General features: G+C 47.8%; 1 protein-coding gene across 1 annotated transcript in view; it reads right to left on the bottom strand.

Moving 5' to 3' along the window:
* Positions 1 to 282: 282 nt before the first annotated feature.
* The window catches only part of GGA2 (golgi associated, gamma adaptin ear containing, ARF binding protein 2), a 37,665-nt gene continuing 13,939 nt past the window's right edge, over positions 283 to 24,008 (bottom strand). The window contains exons 4-17 of the mRNA XM_084772121.1: positions 23,556 to 23,654; positions 21,778 to 21,901; positions 18,080 to 18,183; positions 14,174 to 14,254; positions 13,611 to 13,748; positions 9,819 to 9,900; positions 8,838 to 8,963; positions 8,071 to 8,160; positions 7,836 to 7,864; positions 7,360 to 7,493; positions 5,320 to 5,477; positions 3,208 to 3,377; positions 1,865 to 1,975; positions 283 to 1,331 (exon numbers count right to left, since the gene is read on the bottom strand). Of these exons, the coding sequence (XP_084628247.1) occupies positions 1,221 to 1,331; positions 1,865 to 1,975; positions 3,208 to 3,377; positions 5,320 to 5,477; positions 7,360 to 7,493; positions 7,836 to 7,864; positions 8,071 to 8,160; positions 8,838 to 8,963; positions 9,819 to 9,900; positions 13,611 to 13,748; positions 14,174 to 14,254; positions 18,080 to 18,183; positions 21,778 to 21,901; positions 23,556 to 23,654 (1,557 nt within the window). The 3' untranslated portion in view covers positions 283 to 1,220. The remainder of the gene's footprint in view (positions 1,332 to 1,864; positions 1,976 to 3,207; positions 3,378 to 5,319; positions 5,478 to 7,359; positions 7,494 to 7,835; positions 7,865 to 8,070; positions 8,161 to 8,837; positions 8,964 to 9,818; positions 9,901 to 13,610; positions 13,749 to 14,173; positions 14,255 to 18,079; positions 18,184 to 21,777; positions 21,902 to 23,555; positions 23,655 to 24,008) is intronic.

Below are 24,008 nucleotides of genomic sequence, written 5' to 3'. Positions count from 1 at the left end.
ATGTTAGTGGGGCTTAGGCTTCTCCCACACTCAGCCCAGCGGAACTGCTGAAGCATGCATGCCAAAGTACCTAGCACACAGTATGTACTTTCCAAGTACAGGTCAACTCTTAACTTGAGTTTCCCCTTCCAGGTACGCTTGAAGCAAACACCCACCCCGTTCTCCAGATCCCTAAGCTTGTCAGAACACTGTTCTTCGCCATGTCCCCACCTGTCGGCAGAAGACGGTCCCTTTCACTCTGTCACCTCTATACCCATCCCCTATGGACTCAACACCAGGCGGTTTTGTACACAGTATTTATTCAACGATGTTCTGTACTTAGTCACCACACGGCTCTCTACCTGCATCGCAGTGCCCCACCTTGGATGGTGAGGGCCACAGGGCTGGCCCGCTAGCTGTGATTTACAACAACGAACACAGGGTCACAATGAAAGAGCTCTGAGATGTTTGTGAACAGAAAGCATGAGGATGACATTGTGGGTCCTGAGTAAGGGCCCAGACAGGCTGCCCAACCCACAGAACCCGAGACCTGAGCAAGGCCTCCGAGGGTCCTTCTGAGGGAGAATCTAAGGCACTGCAGTGAAGGACATGATTGGCCCACCGAGTGTGGTCTCCTGGTCTCGGCAGCCCCTTGCCTGGATCCAGTGCAACCAGCTTTCCATTTAGAAGATCTTACTGAACGTCTGCAAGCAGCATTCACTAATGAAAATGAAGACAAGGCCATTCTTGGAAGAGTGTGCCCCAGAAGACACTCTCTGTCACAAGACCAACCAGGTCCCTTTCTTAGGTCCCTGAGAATAGCAGCCTGGGAGCAACTAAGACTTTCAAAGGCTGACAAGGCACAGAGTGGATGAATGAAAAGATTAACAATACATGGAAAAAACTTTGGCTTATAAAACTCCAACCCGAGGCAGGGGCAACAGTGTCAACCAACATGCAGAAGCAGATAGGAGTGTAGCGAGATGGTCTCAGAGGTTGTCAGCATCCCCCACACTGCCCAAATCCCAAGCCCAGCTCTCCCTCCTCCCCCAGCACCCCAATAACACACACACTCGCACACGCGCACGCACACACACACACATGATCTACAGACAGATTGGCAATCAAGGCCTGACATCAGGAGAGAACTCTTGGCACTCTGCACTACATTACAACGAGTCCTGACCAGACAGTGAAAGGAACGCTGGCCTAAGCTTGACGGAAGAGTCTTGCTTGGGAAGTTAGGCGGTGCTCAAGACAGCCAGGTCTGGAAAGTCTTTCACTTCTCCCACTTCACTAAACGGCTGTCCACCTTGGTTGAAAGTCAGCTTGTACCGCAACCGGATAGGTTCCTGGGAGAGAAGAGAGGCTGAGATGTTAAATCAGTAGGTAGGAACAGAGTCAAGCCGCAGCAAAAGCCTCCACCCAACTGAGGACTTGCCAAGGAACTGCTTACAGCTTGTTTATTTTTGAGACAGGGTCTCACTATGTAGCCTTGGCCAGCCTGGAACTTGCTGTGCAGATTGGCCGGCCTCCGCCTCTGGAGTGTGCACCACCACGTTCCACTCAGTTTGTTAATATAGCTTCCCACATGTGAAGACGGCATGGATACCCTGGCTTATTAGTCTCTGTAGAGCTACAAACACAAGGAGAGCCAGGGTGCCTCCTCCAGAGGACTCGAGGTATGAGTTCACATGTCTCTTCTTTGATTCCCAGCAGTGACAACCCATTACACCCCTTCTAACAAGCCCCAAAGCAAAGCAGGCCCCAGCAAGGACTGTCCCACCCCCTCAAAACTCAACCTGGAACCAGCCTGACTTGACAGCAAAGCCTCAATGTACTATTCTGGGCCCACTTCCCTGCTACCAAAGACCCTGGAACATACTTTGTGTGGGTTGTCGAGCAGCAGCATCTGAGATATCACAGCTGGAGGCGTCAAAGGACTGAACGCAGGGAGCTTGGAACTGGAGGCCGGCTGCAGCTTCACTCGCATTGACTATGGGCAGAAATTTCAACATGTTAACCCAGAAAGCCACAGCTTCAGTGAGGGCACTCAGGCAGACAGCAGCTCGGCCTCCCTCAAGAGACTCATGTGGTCCCACGTGGACATTTCTTATAAGTGATAGAGGATCCGCAGGAGGCATTCCTTCTGCCCACAGGAATGCATTCGAAGGCTTGTGGTCAACAGTTGGCGTCTGAGAGGCAGCATAAAACACTAGAGAAAATCTTGGAGTGAGTTCCCAATCTGCTTTTTACTAGCTCTATGCCCTCGGGCATAACACTTCATTCAAGCCTTGGCTTGACAGTGTGTAAAGCAGTGACAGGCTACCACATGGTAGAGAACACACATCCTTCTGTCTTGGTTTGCATGCTTTTAAGCCTACGTAATAAAAGGAGGGCCGTGCTACCCTGGGTACCAGTGGTCATGGTTGTGGTCAGGGCCCAGAGCAGCCCCAAGAGCAAAGCAGAGGCAACTGTCTTCATCTAGGTAAGATGGGGTAGCACGTGCCTCGACTCCCAGCACACAAGAGGCAGAGGCAGGAAAAAGTTGCGTTTGAGGTCAAACTTGGCTAAAAGCAAGTTCCAGGCCAGCCTGACCCACACAGTGGAAACCCTGTATCAAAAACCAAATCATCATGGGGCATGGCGGTGCACACTTTTAACCCCAGCTGCTGGAAAGCAGAGACAGGCAGATCTTGATGAACTGGAGGCCAGCCTGGTCTACGTAATAAGTTCCAGGGCAGCCAGGACTACATATGAGACTCTGTCTCAAAAACAAAATAAACAAAAAGCAAAAAAAAACCAAAAAACCCCACAAATGAGCCAGGCATGGTGGCACACACCTTTAATCCCAACACTCGGGAGGCAGAGGCAGGCAGATCGCTGTAAGATCCAGGCCAGCCTAGTCTACAAAGCAAGTCCAGGACAGCCAAGGCTACACAGAAAAATCATGTCTCGAAAAACCAAACCAAACCAAACCAAACCAAAACCTACAAATGAAATTTTTAAGGAATTAACTTAAAAAACTTACCTGGGTAGATCCTTATCCGAAGTCAAATATACAGGAAAGCCCAGTTAGGTAAGCCATTAAAATCCCCATTTTATGTTTAGTCAATCTGAGAGAAGAGCCTGTCTCTTACACCTAACTGGTAACGTCTCAGCAAGTGCGCAGAAATGAGTCACTGGTGTAAAAAAAAGGTCAAAGCCGGCCAGCAGCAGATGACTCACCTTTGGGACAGCCACCTGAAACATGACGTCCCACACAGGCTGGGTGGCAGTGCTCATCATGGTCAGCAGCAGCACCTGCACGTCGGGGTGGCCAGGGGCCCCCGTCTGCGAGAAGTGCAGCAGGATTCGGAAGCCATTCCGATCATACACGATGATGGGGGGCAGGCTGCCTGGCAGACAGAGAGAGCAAACGGGGATCATACACGATGATGAGGGGCAGGCTGCCTGGCAGACAGAGAGAGCAAACGGGGATCATACACGATGATGGGGGGCAGGCTGCCTGGCAGACAGAGAGAGCAAACGGGGATCATACACGATGATGGGGCTGCCTGGCAGACAGAGAGCAAAGGGGCCATCAGCCGCACGTGATACCATGGCTGCTGCCTCCTGCCTCTTCACCTCACCCTCTGCACCAAGAAACCCAAGTCCCAGCTCCTCTAATCCAAAACGATCTCTTATCATCACCTACCCATCCTCACCACGCTACCCGGCTTTAAAAAGAAACCTTTTCCATTAAACATGATCATGACTAAAGTTATTTAGCAACACTACAGAAAGCACAGAATATCAAAAAAATGAAATTAAAAAAAAAAAAAAGCAACAACAAACATAAAGCCAGGCCATGGTGGCGCACATCTTTAATTCCAGCACTCAGGAGGTAGCGGCAGTCAGATCTGTGTGAGTTCCAGGCCAACCAGGTCTACATAGTGAGTTTTAGGACAGCCATGGGTATATAGTGAGACCCTGTCTCAAACACACACACAACATCATCATCATCATCATCATCATCGTCATCATCATTATTTAGCTACCTGGAAACAAGCAATACAAACATTGTTTTGTTCTGATCTCTATCATATGCCCATATACACACAGCCACAAGTATACAGACAGACCCAGACTCAAAACAAAACAAACAAACAAACAAAAAACAAAAAATAAAGCAAAGGCTAAAGATGGATCTAGGTAGGTGGGCAGGCGCCTGCCTAGCACGCAGGAGGGCTGGGTGCATTGGCAGACACCTGTCATCCACAGAAGCAGGAAGATCTCAAGCTCAAGATCATGTCTGGCTATGCAGTTAGTTCTATGGCAGCAGAGAATACATGAGACTGCCTCGGAATAAAAAGGAAAGGATGGGGGAGGGACGGGAAGAAGGGAGGAGGAACTACAATTCAACAGCAGAGCGCTTACCTAGAAGGTGCAAGGTTGGGTTTAATACCCAGTCCCACAACATAAGGATTCCTCTGGCCAGCAGGAATACTTTCTGCTTTAATTTTTCTATTCTACACTGAGTATGTTATTTTTGCTTTTGTCCCTATTTTTAATCTTTGTATTATAATTGTAGATTTATGAACAGTTACAAAGGCCAACCAAATGATTCTCATAATTTCATTACCTAATTTCCTCAAATGTTAATGCCTTACATAATTGTGGCATAATTATCACAACGAAGAAATTAACAGTGGGCACGTAATATATTCCCATCAAAACGTAATGAAACAAATGTGTAAAGACTGCCTGATATCACCAAGTACATTTAAACAACCCTGCCTGGCCTCCATGGCTCCCAGCACTCCAACCTCCCCACACCTTGCCTCCACGTGGGACTCTGGGCTGTAAACAAGCAGAGCCCTGGGGCTCAGGCCATCTTTAGACCGCAACATGTCACCTTAGCTGACAGAGCCGCTCCTTTCCTTTCCTCTGTAGCTGAGGAAAGACCTACATTTTGATTTGAGGATCCACAGAGAAGCAGCATCATTAGCCAAAGTCTTCCTCTTCCCATCCCACCTTTGCTCAGTCACTTCTAGTCACATTAACCCCCGCCCTCCTTGAACAAATGAACAAACATCATGTCCCTAAGTAGATTTCAAACTCCTCACTAAACTCTGCTGCCAATCTCCTACCAGGTGACAATCCTGAGACAGAAAACTAAGACAAATATCAGCTCAAAAGGCTGAACAGCTCTCCTCACCTCTCCCCCAACCTCCTACCCAACCTCCTCAGTTTAAGGCCTATGCCTATCAGTGTGGAATAGTTTCCTGCTGCTGCTGCTGCTGCTGCTGCTGTGACTGGCTGGGGTCTAACAAAGAAGAAGGTGTACAAACTACTTACTGGGCTTCACAGACTCCAAAGGGACAAACACGTGAGCCAGAGGTGTATTCTGTGAGGCTGGGGAAGAAGCCAAGGGCCCAGCCTCCCAGGACCAACCTGGAGAGGCCTTGGTACCTGGTGGCACTTCCTTGGGGATGCTTTTTTGTGGAACATAATTCCTACAAAGAAGTAAAAATGAGCAATGACTAACAAAAACTAGAAGACTTCAGGTATCTGTCATTATTTTCTTCTTCTGAATAACAAGAAAACATACATGCATGCAAACATGCCCACCCTCAAGAGGAAAATGATTAAATATAGCCACACAAACCATAATGTAACTGTTAAAGAGAATGAGGACATTTATACGTAAACTCATATAAAAATGTCTCAAAGATGTAATATGACATCAAAAAAATTGTGAAAGCTGTATGACGGCTCAGGGACTAAGGCAGTTGCTGCTGAGCCTGACAGCCTGCATTTGGCTCTACGCTATGCACGGAACAAATCCCAAATTGTCCTTTCCCTCCCTGTGTACACTCTGGGAGCCTGTGGACACACATGTGTGTGAACGCAAACACCAAATAAATGTAATAAAAAATCTCTAAGGGGCTGCAAAGATGGCTCAGTAGTTCAAAGAAGACCCGAGTCTCCCAGCGCCCATGTTAGGCAGCTCACAGCCACCTGTAATTCTGGCAGGGGGGTTGATGACTTCTCCTGGAACCAGAATACACACACACACACACATACACATACACACACACACACACCACACATACACAGGTTTGGTTTTGTTTGAAGGAAAATAGCAAGACTAGGCATGGTGGTACACACCTCAGAGTACAGAACTCAGGAAACAGAGGTAGGTGTATCTCTATGAATTCAAGGACAGGGCTACATAATGAGATAGGGGCGGGTGTTGATGGAGAGATAAATCAGTAATTAAGAGCACATACAGAGGGCCTAAGTTTGGTTCCCAGCACCCACAGCAGGCAAAACCCAACCGCTCCCAACTCTTGCTTCAGGGGGTCCAACACCCTCTTCTGGCCTCCAAGGGCACTTGAATGCATGTGGCAGACATATATATAGAAACACACACGTAAATAAAAATAAATCTTAAAAAAGAGAAGGAAAAAAGTAATGCTTGATTACAGTTTCATAAAAATAAGCTACAATAATGCATGTATGATGGCATGTGCCTGTCTCCCGCACTCACTGGGCTGAAAAAGGAAGACTTCCAGGCTAGTGCGCACTCTAGTGAGACTCTGGGTTTAAAAAGGAGAGTAAAGAAAGAAATGAAATCAGGGGCCAAAAGAAATGCTCTTTGAAAAGAAGAAAAAAGAATTTCTGCCAGGCAGTGGTGGCGCGTGCCTTTAATCCCAGCACTTGGGAGGCAGAGGTAGGCAGGTCTCTGAGTTCAAGGCCAGCCTGGTCTACACAGTGAGTTCCAAGATAGCCAAAGCTACACAGAGAAACCCAGTCTTGAAAAACCAAAAAGGGAATGGTATTTAGGACCTACAGTTATTTCTCTAGTTTTGCCTAATTTTAAACAGCAGCAATTATCACTGTCAGCCAGTCCGGGTAGGGCATATGGGACATAGCTGTAATCAAGGCACTTGGGAGGTAGAGGTCAGAAGTTCAAGATCATCCTTGGCTCCTAACGGATTGAAGACTGTCTCACAAAACAAAACAAAACAAAAGTAGGCCAGCAAGATGGCTCAGTGCAGGTAAAGATACTTGCTGCAAAACCTGTCGAGCTGGGTTTATTCTCTGGAACCCACATAAAGGCAAGAGACCCATCTCACAAAACTATCCTCTGACCTCTGCATGCTCACCATGGCGTGTGTATCCCTAAACACCCAACACCCACTCACACCCATCACACCCACACACACACACATAATCACCTGTCGTGAGTTTCTTCCTGTTAGATTTTAGCCTCTTTTGGCTGAGACGGACGGCAAAGGGGACGCAGCACCACACTTGCAATACAAAGATCATGACCTTTAGCAGAAGAGGGTGGGGGAGCTGCAGGCAGCAGCCATTGGCCAGAACACTCACAGTGGTCCTGGAGACGGCTGTGGTGAGAGGAAATCCAGCAAGTTCCTGTCTGCAGAAAGGCTGTGGCCTCCACTCGCCAGGAGTGTGATGGCAGCCGGCTGCTTCTTGTCTTTACAGCAACTTGGAATGACAACCTACCAAACCAAGAATGGCTAAAATCATGTCTTTTGTGCAGGAAGAGAGAGAAAGGGACGAACAGAAGACTCCCGCACAGACCTTCAGGAAGCAGAAGCCAGTTCACGGAAACGACTAGGGTGGGAAGGGAAAGATGCCCAACTGGGGAGGTGGGGAGTAAACCCATCAGTACGGATGCACACCTCTCTCTGGATCCAGCCCCACAAGAGGATCTAAGGACCCCAAAGCATGGTACAGTAGTGACTCTCCCTGCAGGCAGCACTGCCTCAAGGGTGGGACTCAGTCAATGCGCCCCTGCCCCACCCACCAATAACTCCTCACTCAGGAAAGAGCTTCCCTACCTTGTTCCTAGCAGGAACATCGTTGATCCCTGTGAGAAAGAAGGAAAGTGAGGTAGGTACTATACCACTACCTGACAGGCGATGGGGTTCGACAGGATGCCCACCTAGTCCAAGATGCCCAAAGCCCACTCACCCACCCACCCCCCACAGCAGTCCTGTGCTGCGTGAGGCAAACAAACCCACTCATCCCTCTGCTCAGGACCATTCTGTGCCCATGTGTGACATCTTCTCTTACCTAAGGCTGCCAGGTCCTGATGCAGCAAAGATGGTGCCTCCAGGTCAATGAGAGGGCAGTTCTTCCCACAGGCCACTGGCTTCGGAAAGACTAGTAAACAATGGGGTTAAAGAACTCAGACATGAAACAGCGTCTTCATTTAATTCCTACTGGTGTCCTCCCAGAAGATAGCAAGCCTGTGACATCAACCCGCTGCTGCCTCAGGTGGGTGCTGGGAAACACAGGCCAAAGGACTCGGCCTTCCCCGGAGCCACTGAGGTTCTCCTCACCCCCCCATGCTGTCCCCCATCCTCCCCCCCCCCCCATTACACAGGGCAGAAGCAGGCGTGGGCTACCTCTTCAATTTAGATACCCTTGCAGGTTTCTAATCAGAGGCACCTACATTACTCAGAGATACTCAGGCCCAACTCCAGCAATCCTGACTTACAAGGTATAGATCAGAGACCGAAGAGTATGCAATTAAAAAAACACAAAGCTTTTTGGGGGCAGTGATGAGATGTCATTTTGGGCTTTGTGAATGCTGGGCAAATCCTTACTACTAAACTTCTGAGATTTCCTTGGTCTCAGGCTCCTAGAAGCACTCCAGAGGGATTAAAACCTGACACCAGACAGCGTCCTGCTCACATGTGCAGCCATGTGAGGATCTAGCCTAGCGTGGGTGTATGGCACAAGCCTGTTACCTGTAGCCTATTTCTACTGAAAAGGGAGGCACAGAGACATTCTGTGACTTGCACACTGGCCCCAAACAGAAGGCTCTGAGCTCGCACCTCTGGAGGCAGGGATGTTGCCCACTGCACCGGTCACTGCGTGCCCAGCGCTGACTCGCCCCTCCACCACCTGTTTGTACAGCAGAACTCCCTGGGTGAGAAGGTCATTTGCTTGAAGAATCTCCGCTGAGGAAAGAGCAGACGCAGAACTCCTCAGTGTAGCAGCCAACCTTCTATCTATGTCTTTTCTTAGTCACCCCACATGGCTTCACCAGGCTTAGCAGACTCAGGACCCCTCCCCCCAGTCATGTGACCAGGCTCCTACCGGACTTCATCCCCTAGCTTTTGCTCTACATCCCACTGTCCACAGCTAACTGGCAGCAGCTAACACCCCAATACTGTCCTTTCAGTGAGGAACCCTGCAGGGTGTTTTAGTTGAGACAGGTTGGTGTGGATGTCCTTATGGAAAAAGACTCCTTGCTACCTGACTCCCTTATTGAAAACGTGCCTATCTGGAGAATGGGCACAGGAGCCGGCTTTGTAGCCTGTACAGCCTTTACCAGTCTATAAGCATAGGCCTGGTATCTCCAGGGAGAATGTGGCATCCTCTCACTGAAGTGCTCTTAGTAACGAGTCACTACACCTGGCTGTCATATAGTCTTAGTCTCTCAACTATACTTGGATTTGACAAAGCTCCCCGTTATCTGCCAATTGCAACATCAGTAACAGAAAAGCATCCCCACAGGAGGACGCAATCAGCAAAGCATACCCAGAGAGAGAACTGACAGCTCAGGGACCTCTTTTTACTAAAACAAAGAAAAGAAGATGGCAGGTCACTGTTTCCTGGCCTTCCACAGAAGGTCATACAAATTTCTACTCTTTTCCAGGTTTCTGATCTTCGTATTCCTTACTCAAGTCCAGAGTCTTCTGAAGTGAGCTCTAAGCCAGCAGCCCATTCCAATCCCCACAGCTGCACAGCAGGGAGAACCACATCTATTTCACACTTAGGCTGCAGCTACACCAGAGAAACAGAGCTGTTACCCAGTGCGTCGTCGTCATCAGTGGTGTCACTTGCTAGGCGGAACAGGGTCGGCCGCAGCTTCTCACATCTTTCATACACAACCTGGGAAGAGAGGGCCCAGTTCACACCCTCACATCGGGGCCCACCCAGGTCCTCAGATGTCTCCCTCGGCCACTTCAGACTGAAGGTGCCTTCCTTAGCCTGTGTCAGATCTGTGACTACACTTCTGAGGAAACATGACACCATCAGAAAACATTACAGGCCTTGGGCTATCGCTCAGTAGTGTTCTTGCCTCTCATGCGTGAGGCTCCAGGTTCAATCCTCACATGAGAGAGAGAGAGAGAGAGAGAGAGAGAGAGAGAGAGAGAGACCATTTGGGTTAGTCAGGAGTGGTGGTTCATGCATGTATCTCAGCATTTGGGAGGAAGAAGGAAGATCAGGAGGTCAAGGCCAACCCAAGCTGTGTAAAGACAAGTACTCTAGATATCAAATGACTCTCCTTGTGACGTTTTCTTCCCTGGAAAAGGAGCTCAGTGAGTAATGGTGCTTATTGCCAGTCTCCGAGCTCCGTCCCTGGAAACCTTTTGGTGGAAAAAGAGAACCATCTCACACCAAGCAGTCCTTGGACCTCTACCAGTGCATCACAGCTTGTGACTTCCCAGCCCCTAATAATGTTTAAAAAAGAAAAAGCAGGGCTCCATGTACAAATTTAAAAACAAAAACAAAAGCTTAGCTCAAGAGCGACCCCCCACTGCTCCCAGGCACATCCTGGCAGCTCTTTCCTAGGCCCTCTCCTGGTTCAGCTGCTAAAGCTGTAATAAGGAAAGAACTCCCCTGCTTTGTCACCAATGCCCTGCAAAGAACTTCCTGTCCCAACTCTTGTGATGGCTCACTCTCTTTACAACACCTGCCTGGTATTCTCCACAGAGTCCCCCAACCCCTGTGCCCCAAAGCCATTTTCTCCACAATGGGAAGAGGGGAGGGAGCTCTGGGCAGCTCCCCTGCTTCACACCCCTCCCTCAGCCAACCCCGCCACAGGCCTCTCTGCCTGCGACTGCTACTCTGGCCCTTTCCAGGGCTCATCTGCCAGCTGGTGGTGTCCTCTACAGGATAAGAGACACTGGGCATCATTGAACTTAGAAAGCCGGTCTCTGGGCTGGAGAGATGGCTCAGTAGTTAAGAGCACTGACTGCTTGCCCAGGTATCATAAGTTCAATTCCCAGCAACCACATGGTGGCTCACAACCATCTATAATGAGATCTGATGCCCTCTTCTGGCTTGCAGGTGTACATGCAGGCAGAGCACTGTATACATAACAGGGGGGAAGTTGGGGAAGCCTGTCTCAAAAGAACAAACAAACAACAACAAAACTTTTATCCCTCATAACTAGGGAGATAGTCCAGGCAGTAAAGTATCTCCCAAGACCTGAGCTTGGTCCTCAGAACCCATGTAAAAAGCCAGGTTTGGGCAGGGTATGGTGGCGCACACCTTTAATCCCGGCACTTGGGAGGCAGAGGCAACAATTTCTGAGTTCAAGGCCAGCCTGGTCTACAGAGTGAGTCCAGGGGATTGGGGATTTAGCTCGGTGATAGAGTGCTTGCCTAGCAAGCACGAGGCCCTGGGTTCTGTCCTCACCTCTGAAAAAGAAGACAAATAACAGAGTGAGTCCAGGACAGCCAGGGCTACAAAGAGAAACCCTGTCTTGAAAAACAAAACAAAATAAGCCAAGTTGTGGCACTTGTCTATACTCCCCATTTGGGAAGTCGGAAAGTGCGCAGAACACACTGGCTGGCCAGCATTGAGTACTTTCCAAACTCCAGGCCAGTAAGAGACCCTGCCTCAAAAAAGAAGGCAGATGGCAACTGAGAATGACAGACATGCACACATGTGTACCTGCACACACAAGAACTCACATGTACAAGCACACAAATTCTGTGCCTCAGAAAAAGCCATCAAGGCAGTGGAAAGACAGCCTAGAAATGAAGGGAAAAGTCTGAGAAGGAATGTGGGTCTAGAACACCTATAAAGAACTCTCTAAGGCCGAATGAAGGTTACAATCTCTGAGTCAAATGACCCTTTCACAGAGGTTGCTTAAAACCATCCTGCATATCAGATATTTACATTATGACTCATAATAGCACCAAAATTACAATTATGAGGAAGCAACAAAAATAATATTAAGGTTGGGGGTCACCACAACATGATGAACTGTATTAAAGGGTCACAGCATTAGGAAGGCTGAGAACCGCTGCTCTGAGGCCAGGTGTGGTGGCCCAGCACTTTTAATCCCAGCACATAGGAGGTAGAGGTAAGTGTGAGGCCAGCCTGATCTACATTCCAGGCCAAGCAGCGTGTCTCAAGAACAAAACAACAAAACAAATAAAACCCTTTTTGTAACTTAAGACAGCTCAGGGGAAATGGGCAAAAGATTTGAGCAGGCATTCTCTACAAAAGCAACACAAGTAAAGACTGTGACGCACAGGCCACCAAAGAGACATGTGGACAGCCAGGAGAGTTGTCACAAAAGGGACAGGTGACAGCAAATGTTGGCAGCGCAGCAGATGCAGATCTAGAATCCTTGCAGGTTGTCAGTAAGACTGTAAAATGGAACCGCTACTCTAAAGCCCATGGCAGGCAGCTCCCGGACTATCTGTAACTGCAGCTCCAGAGAATCCGACGCCCGCTCCTGGCCTGTGTGGGCACCCACACATAGGACAAGCACACACAGTCATCTTAAAAAAAATAGTATGTGATAAAGCTTGCTTAATACAAACACAGGATTTTATGTAGTGGAGATGAAAGTGCTCTAAAATCAGATGGTGCTAGTAATTACCACTCTGATATGTTATCTCAAGGATGTTATAAAAAAAAAAAACCATTGATCTGAGGGGAAACGGTATTCAAAGGAACTGCTGTAAGGATTGTAAAATGGTACAAACACTTAAGAAATACTCAAGCAGCTTTGTAAAAAGTTAACTTGTTGGGGCTGGAGAGATGTCTTAGCGGTTAAGAGCACTGACCGCTCTTCCAGAGGACACTGGTTCAATTCCCAGCACCCACATGACAGCTCATAACCTATAACTCTTGTTCCAGGGGATTCGACACCCTCACACAGACATACATGCGGTCAAAACACCAATGTACATAAAATAACAATATATAAATAATTAAACAGTTAACTATTCGGGCTGGAGAGATGACTCAGTGGTTAAGAGCACTGGCTGGTCTTCTAGAGGCCCTGAGTTCAATTCCTACCAACCACATGGGGACTCACAACCATTTATAATGAGATCTGGTGCCCTCTTCTGGCTTGCAGTTATACATGCAGGCAGAGCACTGTATACATAATAAATAAATCTTTTTTTTAAAAGGATCAGAAATTCAATTGTTTTAAAAATAAATAAGTAAATAAATAAATAAATGTTTATTTACTTGGTAATCCCATACTAGATATCTCAAGAAAAACGTAGGTGTATATTCATGAAAAATTCTGTCCACTATTTACATAGCAGATTAATTTGTCATCATCATGGTGTGAAAACCACCCAAATATTCATCACTTGATGACATGCACACATACTGTAGTGCATCCATGCAAAAGACTACCCATCACGTTGTATGCTAAATTTAAAAATTAAAACAAAACTAAGAGGGTAGACAGTGCCATTCTACTTATGGAATAAAAGATAAATGATGTATCAGTGGCTGGGGGGGTTGTGGGGAGGGAAGGGAGAGATGACAAAGGAACAGAGGAAATCTGACTCTCCTGACCATGATGGCAGCCTCTGGAACACAAATGCAATGCATCGTACCTGCAGGGCCGCCTGATCAGGCAGGGCCTGGCCTGGCCTGCGGTACATGCTTAGCATCTCCCGCAGCACCTTCACGTGGCTCCGTACTTCCTCCACTGCACTGACTCGCTTGGAAACCTTCTCGGACTTTTCTTGTTCCTTTGAGGGAAACAGAGGATAGAAACTAGAGAACTCTGCTAAACACCAGAAAGGGAAAAAGCAGTGCATGCTGGGAGTTCAGGAAGTCATGAACAGTTAAGTGAGTGGGGGTGCTTGCCCAGAATTCCTGCAGATGACAGCACAGTCTGGGGCCTGGTGACTTCAGTCTCAATCTTTCTAGGGCAACAGACTCCTGAAGCTAACTCCATGGACACCAAATGCTTGATGCCATGGACAAAAGAAGCTGGGAAGCTGGAAGATGAGGAGTCAGGAATCTAGTCACCATCCTGCTGGTCCCATTCAGGATGAGGAGGCCACCTCTTCTGCAAGCTAGCTGCTCCTCACACCCTTACACACATCCATATACACTGTCCATCAGCTGTGTCAAATGCCAGGTCTATAGCGCCAACCGCCAAAATGCCTACCTCCTTGACCAAATTCTTGATGAGCCGGTTTGCAGCCTGGAGATCTTCAGGGTGGTTGCTCTTGAGAAGTCTTGTCAGAAGCTGAGGGAATGAACAAGAGCCGGTGAAGCTGCGATTCTCCCCAGCCGAGTGGGGGGACACAGCAATAGAGGAATCAGCAGGATTAATGGCCCCCACACTGTGTGCACATACACCGACGGTGGAATGTGGGCACTGAGACTATCGAGAACGACTGCTGGCCTTCTCGTGGGGTGGAAGATGGAAGGATTATACCCCCTAAAGGATACCTGGGGATGTTATTTGTAATCACCATGGTCTGAAACCACACAAATATTCATTAATAAGTGACATGCAGACATATTATGGTGCATCCGTGCAAGAGATCACTCATCATTTAGTATGTTAAAACTAAAAAAATAATTAAAACAAACCTAAGGAGTAAACAGTGTCATTCGACTTATAGTGGGTAGAAGGCAGGTATGTCAAGAGATCCTTTGGAATACAAAACAGCATCACAGCAGAGAACCATCTAACTCGAAAGGCCAAAGTGGGCCTAGGAGTGCAAAGTGGGCCCAGGAGTGCGCCTTAGTTATTTATAGAGCATCTGCCTAGCTTATACACAGTCCTAGCTTCCATGCCCAGCAACATATAAATAAGTAAATGTTGGGAATACTGAGGATGACCTGGGCCACACGCTAGACGACAGGATAAACTTTCCTCAAAGTCTTGTTTCCCACTTAATTCCACCTGAGCAAGATGCCTGGCACACGGAGTCCCTCACTGTGAGCTGGACAGTGTGATGGTGCCCTTAGCTGGGGATACTACTGCTGTGAGAAACACAACTGGGGTGGGTGTGGGGCGAAGCAACTTGGGGAGGAGGCTATTCAGCTGATGCTTCCACAGAACTGTTCATCCTCAGGGGAAGTCAGGACAGGAACTCGAGCAGGGCAGGCACCTGGGGACAGGAACTGACGCAGAGGCCATGGAGGGATGCTGCTTACATCTTGCTTCTCATGGCCTGTTCAGCCGGCTTTTTTATAGAACCCATGACCACCAGCACAGGGTAGTGGTCGCTCACAATAGGCTGGGCGCTTCCCCATCAACCACTACAGCCCCATCTTACAGAGGCATTTTCTTTTCTTTTTTAATTATTTATTTATTGTATATGAGTACTTTATCTGCAGAAGAGGGCATCAGATCACATTACAGATGGTTGTGAGCCACCATGTGGTTCCTGGGAATTGAACCCAGGACCTCTGGAAGAGCAGGCAGCGCTCTCCAGCCCATGGCATTTCTTTAGGACATTAACAGAGAAGTTTAACTAAGGAGGGGGGAGCCCCACCCTGAGTGTAGGTGGTACCATGCCAAGGGCTAGAGTCTCCGACTGAATAAAAAGGGGAAAAGAAGAAATCCAGATGGGACCGAGCCTTTCTATCTCTCCTTCTCTGCCTCCTGAGTGCACACACAGTGTGACCAGCTGCCTCACAACTCTGCTGCCATGCTTCCCCTCTGGAATGGACTGCACCTTTAAACTGTGATCCAGATATACCATTGTAATTAAGAAAGAAAATCCCAAATCATTTTCCCAGTGAAGACTCGGGAGCCAGTGGAAACTTGCTATTTCAGAGAGGCCAAGAAAGCAGCCAGCTGACTGTCCTACTCAACTTACGTCCCATAGGAAAAAGCCAAAAGCTGAAAGCCGAAAGCCCAAGGCCAAAAGCTTGGTATCTCAGATGACCGCCCAGGAGGGAAAGGCCTGGCAGCCCAGTAACAGCCCAGGAGCAGAACGCCAGAAGCTCCTTCTTCTCCATACTGTCGTAAATGCCCTTCCATACCCTCCTTTCTGTTTAATCCCCGTTACCACTGTTTAACCTGTTTAATCTTCTGGTTGCTTGCTGCACCTCTTGACCTAAGGTTAACTTTATTAAATCCTATGCAGAGAAAGCTCTTGGATTAAATGTGTATGCTAGGGCTGAGCCACACCATAATCACCTGTTCACAGTAAACAGAAAGTTCTCTGACTAAAGGTGTGCGTGTTGGGGCTGAACCATGCCAAACAAGAAACAGGTTTCTATAGTTCACAATGTCGGGTTTGCAATGGGATTAAATATCCCACAACAGTAAACCCCTCTTCCCTAAAGTTGCTCTTGCTGGGGATTTTGTCACAGCAACAAGAAACATAACTAGTATATGTGCCAACAGGAGGATGGTTTCTGTCTGTCTCAGTAGTCACATAACTAGTATATGTGCCTACAGGAGGATGGTTTCTGTCTGTCTCAGTAGTCACGCGGCATTTCTCCCTAGTTCCTGCCACACTCTGAAACACAGGGCGCCAGCAGGGGAGGAGCCACAGAGAAATGCAGTGCACCCTACCGACTCTGACAACACTGACCAGAACACCACTCAGAATCTGAGCCAAAGAAAGGAAGCCGGGCAGAGCAGCGCACTTGTAATCAGCAACTCAGACTATGAAGCAGAGGATTGGGAGTTCAAGGTCAGCCTCAGCTAGGAAAATTCGTCACAGGGGGAAAAGAAGAGCTGGCACTAGTGGCACACACCTACAATCCAGCATTTGGGAGGTAAAGGTAGGAAGATCAAGAGTTCAAAGAGAGTACAGACTACAGAGATCCTGTTTCCAAAAAAGAAAAAAGAAAAAAAAGGGCGGGGGGGGGGAGAGCTAGAGGGATGGCTCAGAGGTTAAGAGCACTGGCTGCTCTTCCAGAGGACCAGGGTTCAATTCCCAGCACCCACATGACAGTTCACAACTGTCTATAATTCCAAGATTTGACACCCACAGACATACAATACAAGCAGGCTAAACACCAATGGACATAAAATAATAAATAAATAAATAAATAAATAAATAAATAAATAAATAAAGCGAGCAGGTAAGGGAGCTGGGGAGATGGCTGAGTGGTTCAAAGCACTTAACATAAAATAAAAATTAATCTTAAAAACAACAACAATATAGTAGCCAGGTTTACTGGCACATGCCTATAATCCCCACACTCAGAAGGCAGAAGCAGGCCTCTGTGAGTTTGAGGAAAGCCAGGTCTACATAGTGAGTTCTAGAACAGCACTACAGAATGAGACTGTGCTTCAAACAAACAAAAAACCCACAAAACAAAAACTACAAAGGGTATGGCTGAGACAGAACAGATGAACACGGGCCTCCATGTATGCACACATGTATGAAGCCTTCCAGACTCTCTGCTAGGCAAAGGGTGTGGCCTGAGAAAAAGCAGCATTGAGCTGGAGAAATGGCTCAGTAGTTAAGATCTTGCAGAGGATCTGTGTTGGATTCAAAGGACCCATCTAGAAGCTCAAAACAGCTTGTAATTCCAGTCCTGAAGCATACACATGGTATACAGACATACATGCAGGCAAAACATGCATACACACAAAACAATAAAATCTTAACAACAATAATGATGATGATGTCACCACTCATGCACAGGATCATCCCTGGGTCCTAGAGCCTCTCTAGTTCTTGGCTTAGCATTTAACTACCTGCCTCCCCTATGATATGTGAGGACTACACCCTGGAAGTTTCCAGGGAAAGGGCAATGGGTTGGCTCAGCCTTATAGGAACTAAAAAGGACCCATGCCAACATGAACCCCCTTCCTGTCTGCTACTCCCACCTCAATTTCACATGTATACTGAACCAGACCCATCACCACCAAACTCCCCACCGCAACAGGAATCCTTAGGCAAGTCAAGGATGACACACAGCATGGCATTTGATATGTGGGTCACCCACGGGAAACACCAGACTGCCTGCTCTCTCATGTCTGAAATCATGGAAGCCATTACACTAGCTCCACATGCTCTCCCTGGTCCTGGGTCCAAGACCAGAGGACAGTCGGACTCCATGGAAGCCACCAGGCCAGGGGGAAGATCTTTACCTTTGACTTTTCTTCATCAGCATCAAAGATGGAGCTCTTTGGCCAGGGAGATGGTGGGGGTAAGATCTTATCCATTGGCAGTTTAGGGTCTTGCTTTATGATTCCTAAAATATGCAATTGATGAGTTAAGATGTTGGTACGGAAGGAATCCAGGATAAAATCTACAAATCCCTGACTTCTAACAACTGGATACCTTATTAGGCAGCAAGTCAGGCATTAGCGGAACTGGGGTTCCCAAGGATGGGTCCTGCCCACCATAATTAGCTTTGGGTCCACTGGACATTTCACTGGTGACACTCTAATTTTTTAAAAAAATATTTACTATTGTAGGGACATATGGCACACATGCGGAGATCAGAGGGCAGTTTGTGGGAGCCGGTTCGCCCCTTCCACCATGTGGTTTCCAGGGACTGAAGTCAGGTCATCAATCCTGGCAACAAATGCCCTTACCCACTGACCCATCACACCAGCCCCAACACTTTATTTTTGAGGAAAAAAACAACCAAACCAAACTGCTACTGTTGCCCTCAGAACATGAAATACCATGTGGAAAGCTTTGCTGACATCTACTCGAGGAAGGTTATCTCCTCTCGGTAAACAAAATTATTTTATATATCTTATTCCCTTTAATTCTTTTAATCTACTACACTAATTTTGGCCAAAAGAACAAGATCTGAGTCATTTCAAAAAGATTGTAAAATCAAAAAGACATGCTAATGCTGGGCGTGGTAGCTCACCCCTTAATCCCAGCACTTGGGAGGCAGAGGTAGGCAGATCTCTGTGAGTTTGAGGCCAGCCTGGTCTACAAAGAGAGTCCAGGACAGCCAAGATAACACAGAGAAACCCTGTCTCAAGGGGGTGGGGGGTGGGGGTGGGGGGAAGACATGCTATTGTTCCCTCCTTTAAAAGCTAATCCAAATGGAGGGCTGGAAAGATGGCTCAGTAGTTAAGAGCACTGGCTGCTCTTCCAAAGGACCCTGGTTGAATTTCCAGCACCTACATGGCAGCTCACAACTGTAACTCCAGTTCCTGGGGATCCAGGGCACCAGGCATGCATGTGATGTACATACATGTGCATTGTAGGCAAAATACCCATGCACATAAAATAAATAAATTGTTTAAAAAAAAAAACCAAAACCGTTAATCTAAATGGGTAACTGTCAATCACCTGGATAGGAAACTGCCTCTCAAAAAAGGTGTCACTTCAAGAAACATGATACACTCAAAGACATGTTAAAACAACGGGAAGAATACAGTTCTCTTAATGAGCTCTGTGCCCCAGAAGAGCCACTCTCTGTGCAGATCCTCACTGCTAAGCTCGACTGCTTTTCTGGGTTCTAACTTGGTTTTCCAGCTTTACTCTTTGCATGTGGAATGTTTGTGCATGCTCACGTGTATGTGGGCATGTTTATATGCATGTGCATGGAAGCTTACAGCTGATGTCAGTCCACTCATCAGGGCCAGTCTAGCTAGTCTTCTTGCTCAGGAAATCCTGTCACTTTGTTCTGAGGGCTGGGTTGACAGGTAGTCACCATACCTGCCCGACCTCTGTGTGAGCTCTGGGGATCTGAACTCTGGTCCTAAGACTAGCACTGCAAGTGTTTTATCCACAGCCTGGAGTTCTAACTTTAAAAGCCTTTGTGTATTCCCTCTCAAAAGTCAAAAGGAGGGGCTGGAGAGATGGCTCAGAGGTTAAGAGCACTGGCTGCTCTCCCAGAGGTCATGAGTTCAGTTCCCAGCAACCACATGGTGGCTCACAACCATCTATAATGTTATCTGGTACCCTCTTCTGGCCTGCAGGTGTACATGCAGGCAGAGCACTGCACACATAATAATAAATAAACCTTAAAAAAAAAAAAAGACAAAGGGAGACATTAGGTATCATGGTCAATCACTTCCCACTTTATTCGCTTGGGTTTTTTTTTTTTTAAATTATTTACTTTTATTTTATGTGCATTGGCATTCTGCCTGCATGTATGTCTGTATAATGGCATTGGATCTCCTGGAACTGGAGTTAGAGACAGTTGTGAGCCACCCTGTTGACGCTGAGAACTGAATCAGAGTCATCTGGAAAAACAACCAGTGCTCTTAACCACTGAGCCATCTCTCCAGCCCTTTCGAAAACGTGTAGTGCAGGTTGGCCTTGAACTTGGGATCCTCCTGTTTCCACCGCCTTCAGCAAGTCCTTTGGTGTGTGCCACCACAAAAGACCCTTATTCTCCTAAAATAGGCACTGTAACTGAACTTGAGCTTTGCTGGCAGCCAGCCTCAGCAACTCTCCTATCCTTCTCCTCCACACATGCCAAACCCAGCATCTCAGTTGGGCACCGGGGACTCAAACTCACAGCCTTACGCTTGTACACAAGCACTGTGACCCACTGAGCCACCTTTCGGATATCATCCTAGCCCCCCTCACTCCTCTTCAGGGCAGTGGGGCACACCTGCCGCTTCTATGACTTGTAACTCGGAATACGTGGCTTTCCGCCATCCTTCCTTCTATGTCCCTCCTCCTACAGCTCCTGAGATTCATATCTTGCCCACAGCTCTGTTGTTTTTCTCTCAAATGCCAATAAAACTGTCTTCAGGTTTCCTTGAGTCCACTTTATCTACAAAACCAGCAACTTGCAAAAGGGACCCTGATTTTCCCCAGTAGCAGTAAACACACCTGACACATAGGTTCCTGGTAGAGAGCGTACCCAGCTTATACAAGTGCTCCCTAAAATAAAATACTTCTACAGAGAGAAACAAACAAACAGAAAACAGCATACACACACAGGGTCTGACTAAGGCTTTATATCACCTCAGGTGCAAGAAATGCCAGAACCTAACAGTCTTAAGGCCTGTCCTCTATGGTGTCATGCAGCTCTGTGACTCTCAGGGCCCGGAGATGACTGCAAGACCTCCGATGCTGCTCCCAAGAGCTGAGTGCGTGCCGCAGGGGAAAACAGCAAATGCTGAGCCCAATCCCTTCTTCCAAAGAGCCTGACAGAGCACACAACAATAGATGGCTATAACTCCTGTACTGATAATAATCCCAAGGCACTGGATGACCTGCAATTTAACGAAGCTAATAGTTGAAATCACAGGCCAACAGCAAGCCAACAACCACCTAAGATAAAATCTAAGGGAAGACAGTGCTTGGCAGGAGCAATGAGAGGGCAAGCCAGTCAACACAGCTCAGCTACCAGACGCCATCCCAGCCCTGGGATGCTGAGGCAGGAGAATCAGGAATCGAAGGCCAGCTTGAGCTATGTATGTATGTATGTATGTATGTATGTATGTATGTATGTATGTATATATGTATGTATCTTTTTACATTTTTTTAAAAAAAATCTATTTATTGGGAAGAGGGCACACAACTTGGTTCTCTCCTGAACCACATGTGTTCCAGAGATGGCAGACACCTTTACCTGATGAGCCATCTTGCCAGCCCTCGCCTGAGCAACCTGAGCAGTAAAGGGGACCTTAGGTAGCTCAGCGCTGGCCTCCTGTGCATGAAACCTGGATCCAACCCCCAGCACTGCATTAAAAAAAGGCAAAGCAAAGCAGAGCAGGCATGGCAGCATGTGATAGGTGGAGGCAGGAGGATGAGTAAGGGCTCTGTCAGCTACACAGTGAGTTTGAGACCCTGAGCCCAGAGACAACACACACAATGAGGACAGGTGACATGACAGGTGACATGGCCGCTGTAGTCAAACCTTGCTTCTTCAGCATCTGATAAGCATCTCGGATCTTGATGTCTTCTGGAAACCAGACTGTCCAGCTAAAGAGGATCTCAATAACTCTTCCCTTCACCTTCTCCGTGGCCCAGGCCCCTAGGTACTGAAGTGAGCGGGAGAATTAGAGAACTGGACAGGACTCCGGCTAGCTAGCCAGCCCATCCCACCCCCAACAGATGCTACTGAAGCTCAGAAGTGAGCTGTCTACGGTGGGCTGGGAGTGAGACACACCCAGAGGCACCAGGCCCCAAAGCTCCTTTCAGATTCAGCATGATCCAGTCGCCACCACTTCTACGAGGGCTCATCACGGAGCCAAGCACAGCAGCTCATTCCTATAGCCCAGCGGTTCCCAGCCTTCCTCACGCTGTGGCCCTTTAATGCAGTTCCTCAGAGTGCGGTGACCACCCCGCAACCATAAATTTATTTTCATTGCTATTTCAAAACTGTAATTTTGGGGGCTGGAGAGATGGCTCAGCGGTTAAGAGCTCTTCCAGAGGTCATGAGTTCAATTCCCAGCAACTACATGGTGGCTCACCATCTATAATGTGATCTGATGCCCTTCTCAGCACTGTATGCATAATAATAAATAACTATTTTTTTAAAAACTGTAATTTTGCTGCTGTTATGAATTGTGATGTGAATATCTGATATGCAGATGGTCTTAGGAGAACCCCCGGGAAAGGGGCATTTGACCCACAGGTTGAGAACTGCGGCTAAAGTTCCAATAGCTAAGAGTTCAAGGCAGGAGAGTTACCACAAGTCTGAAGCCAGCCTGAGCTACACAGTGAGATCCTGCCTAAACAAACAAACAAAAGTAAAAATAAAAAAAAAACATAATAACAAAAAACCTTCAGAACCAAAATGCTAGGAAGGTGTACAGGCCTTTTTCCCACAGCAAGCTCTCCCCAGGGGTCATCCCGTTTGTATTACACAGTGTTCTCCTGTGTTCTGGGGTGGGGGTTGTGGGGGTCCTAATGAATTTTGGGACCTGGAGAGAAGGAGTCCTGAAAACCCCCAACTGGCTTTCTACAATGTATAGCACCCCAAAGACACTCAAGGCTCGTGATCAGCTCTCAAAACAGGTATTGCAGCAGGACTAAGCCCTTCGTATGAAGGATGTGCGGGCATGTTTGAAGCCAGACAGAGGCCAGGCATGGTGGCGTATGCCTTCAGTCACAGCACTGAGGCTGAGGCCAGCCTGGTGAAGGAACCCATCTCAAAACAGGAAACAGAACAACAGAACCAGATAGGGTCAGAACTCAGCTAAACTGTAGGATGCACACTAGGTGCCGGAGCACTGCAGCTGGTTCCACTACAAGAAAAGAGCTCGTATGCCAGTGGCATGTGAGTGACATAGCTTTAGACAAGTGTCAGAAATAAAGGTCCAGGAGACAAGGCCAGAGGCAGCGTCAAACTTAACAGTCACACATGGCGATCCCTCCATTGTCGCTCCCAGGAAACCCTGGCCTCATGCTATCATCTCTCACCTCCTGTACCCTACACAGCCCACAAATCAAGGGTGCCGTTTTCAAGGAAGAAAAAAAAAATGCTACCACTGGAGGGATAGTGGGTAACTGCAAACCTGTCGGTCCTTCCAGATGCTAGCAAGGAGACAGCTTTTGGATGAAGGGCCTCTGCTCCCAACAAATAGGCAGGTTCTGTCCAAGAATGGGCCTGCCTCTCCTCTGCAGGGTGACATAAGTTTGAAGGTGGGGCACAGGTGCAACACGGTGGACAGGCCAAATCCAGATACTCACCTTTGGGGATAATACTTTGATCAGCTCGTTCAGGAAGCGGAACTTGGCCACCTCGCTGTGAAACTTCTCCCCGCAGTGGTTCATGCATATCTCCAGCACCTACAGACAAGGTCCCCGTAAGGGAAAGCCAGCACTACAGGCCTCAAGGCTTACAGGCCTCAGCTGCTGACACGCAAAACCATAGCTAACTTTCCCTCTAGTCTTTTCTCAAGACCTCTGGCCTTTAGGAGAAAGGAAGCATCTTCTGATCAAGAAAACCATGCTGGTTGGACGTGGTGGCACACGCCTTTAATCCCAGCACTTGGGGAGGCAGAGGCAGCTGGATCTCTATGAGTTTCAGGGCCAGCCTGGTCTACTAAGTAAGTCCAGGACTGCCAAGGCTACACAGAGAAACCCTGTCTCGACAAACAAAACAAACAAAACCATGCTGGGCTGAGGCTAGAGCTCGGCTGG

Source organism: Acomys minous (assembly GCF_964271855.1).
Source record: "Acomys minous genome assembly, chromosome: 2".
Classification (NCBI taxonomy): Eukaryota; Metazoa; Chordata; class Mammalia; order Rodentia; family Muridae; genus Acomys; species Acomys minous.
Note: the sequence above shows the minus strand (reverse complement) of the source record. Positions and strands in the feature narration are given on the sequence as shown.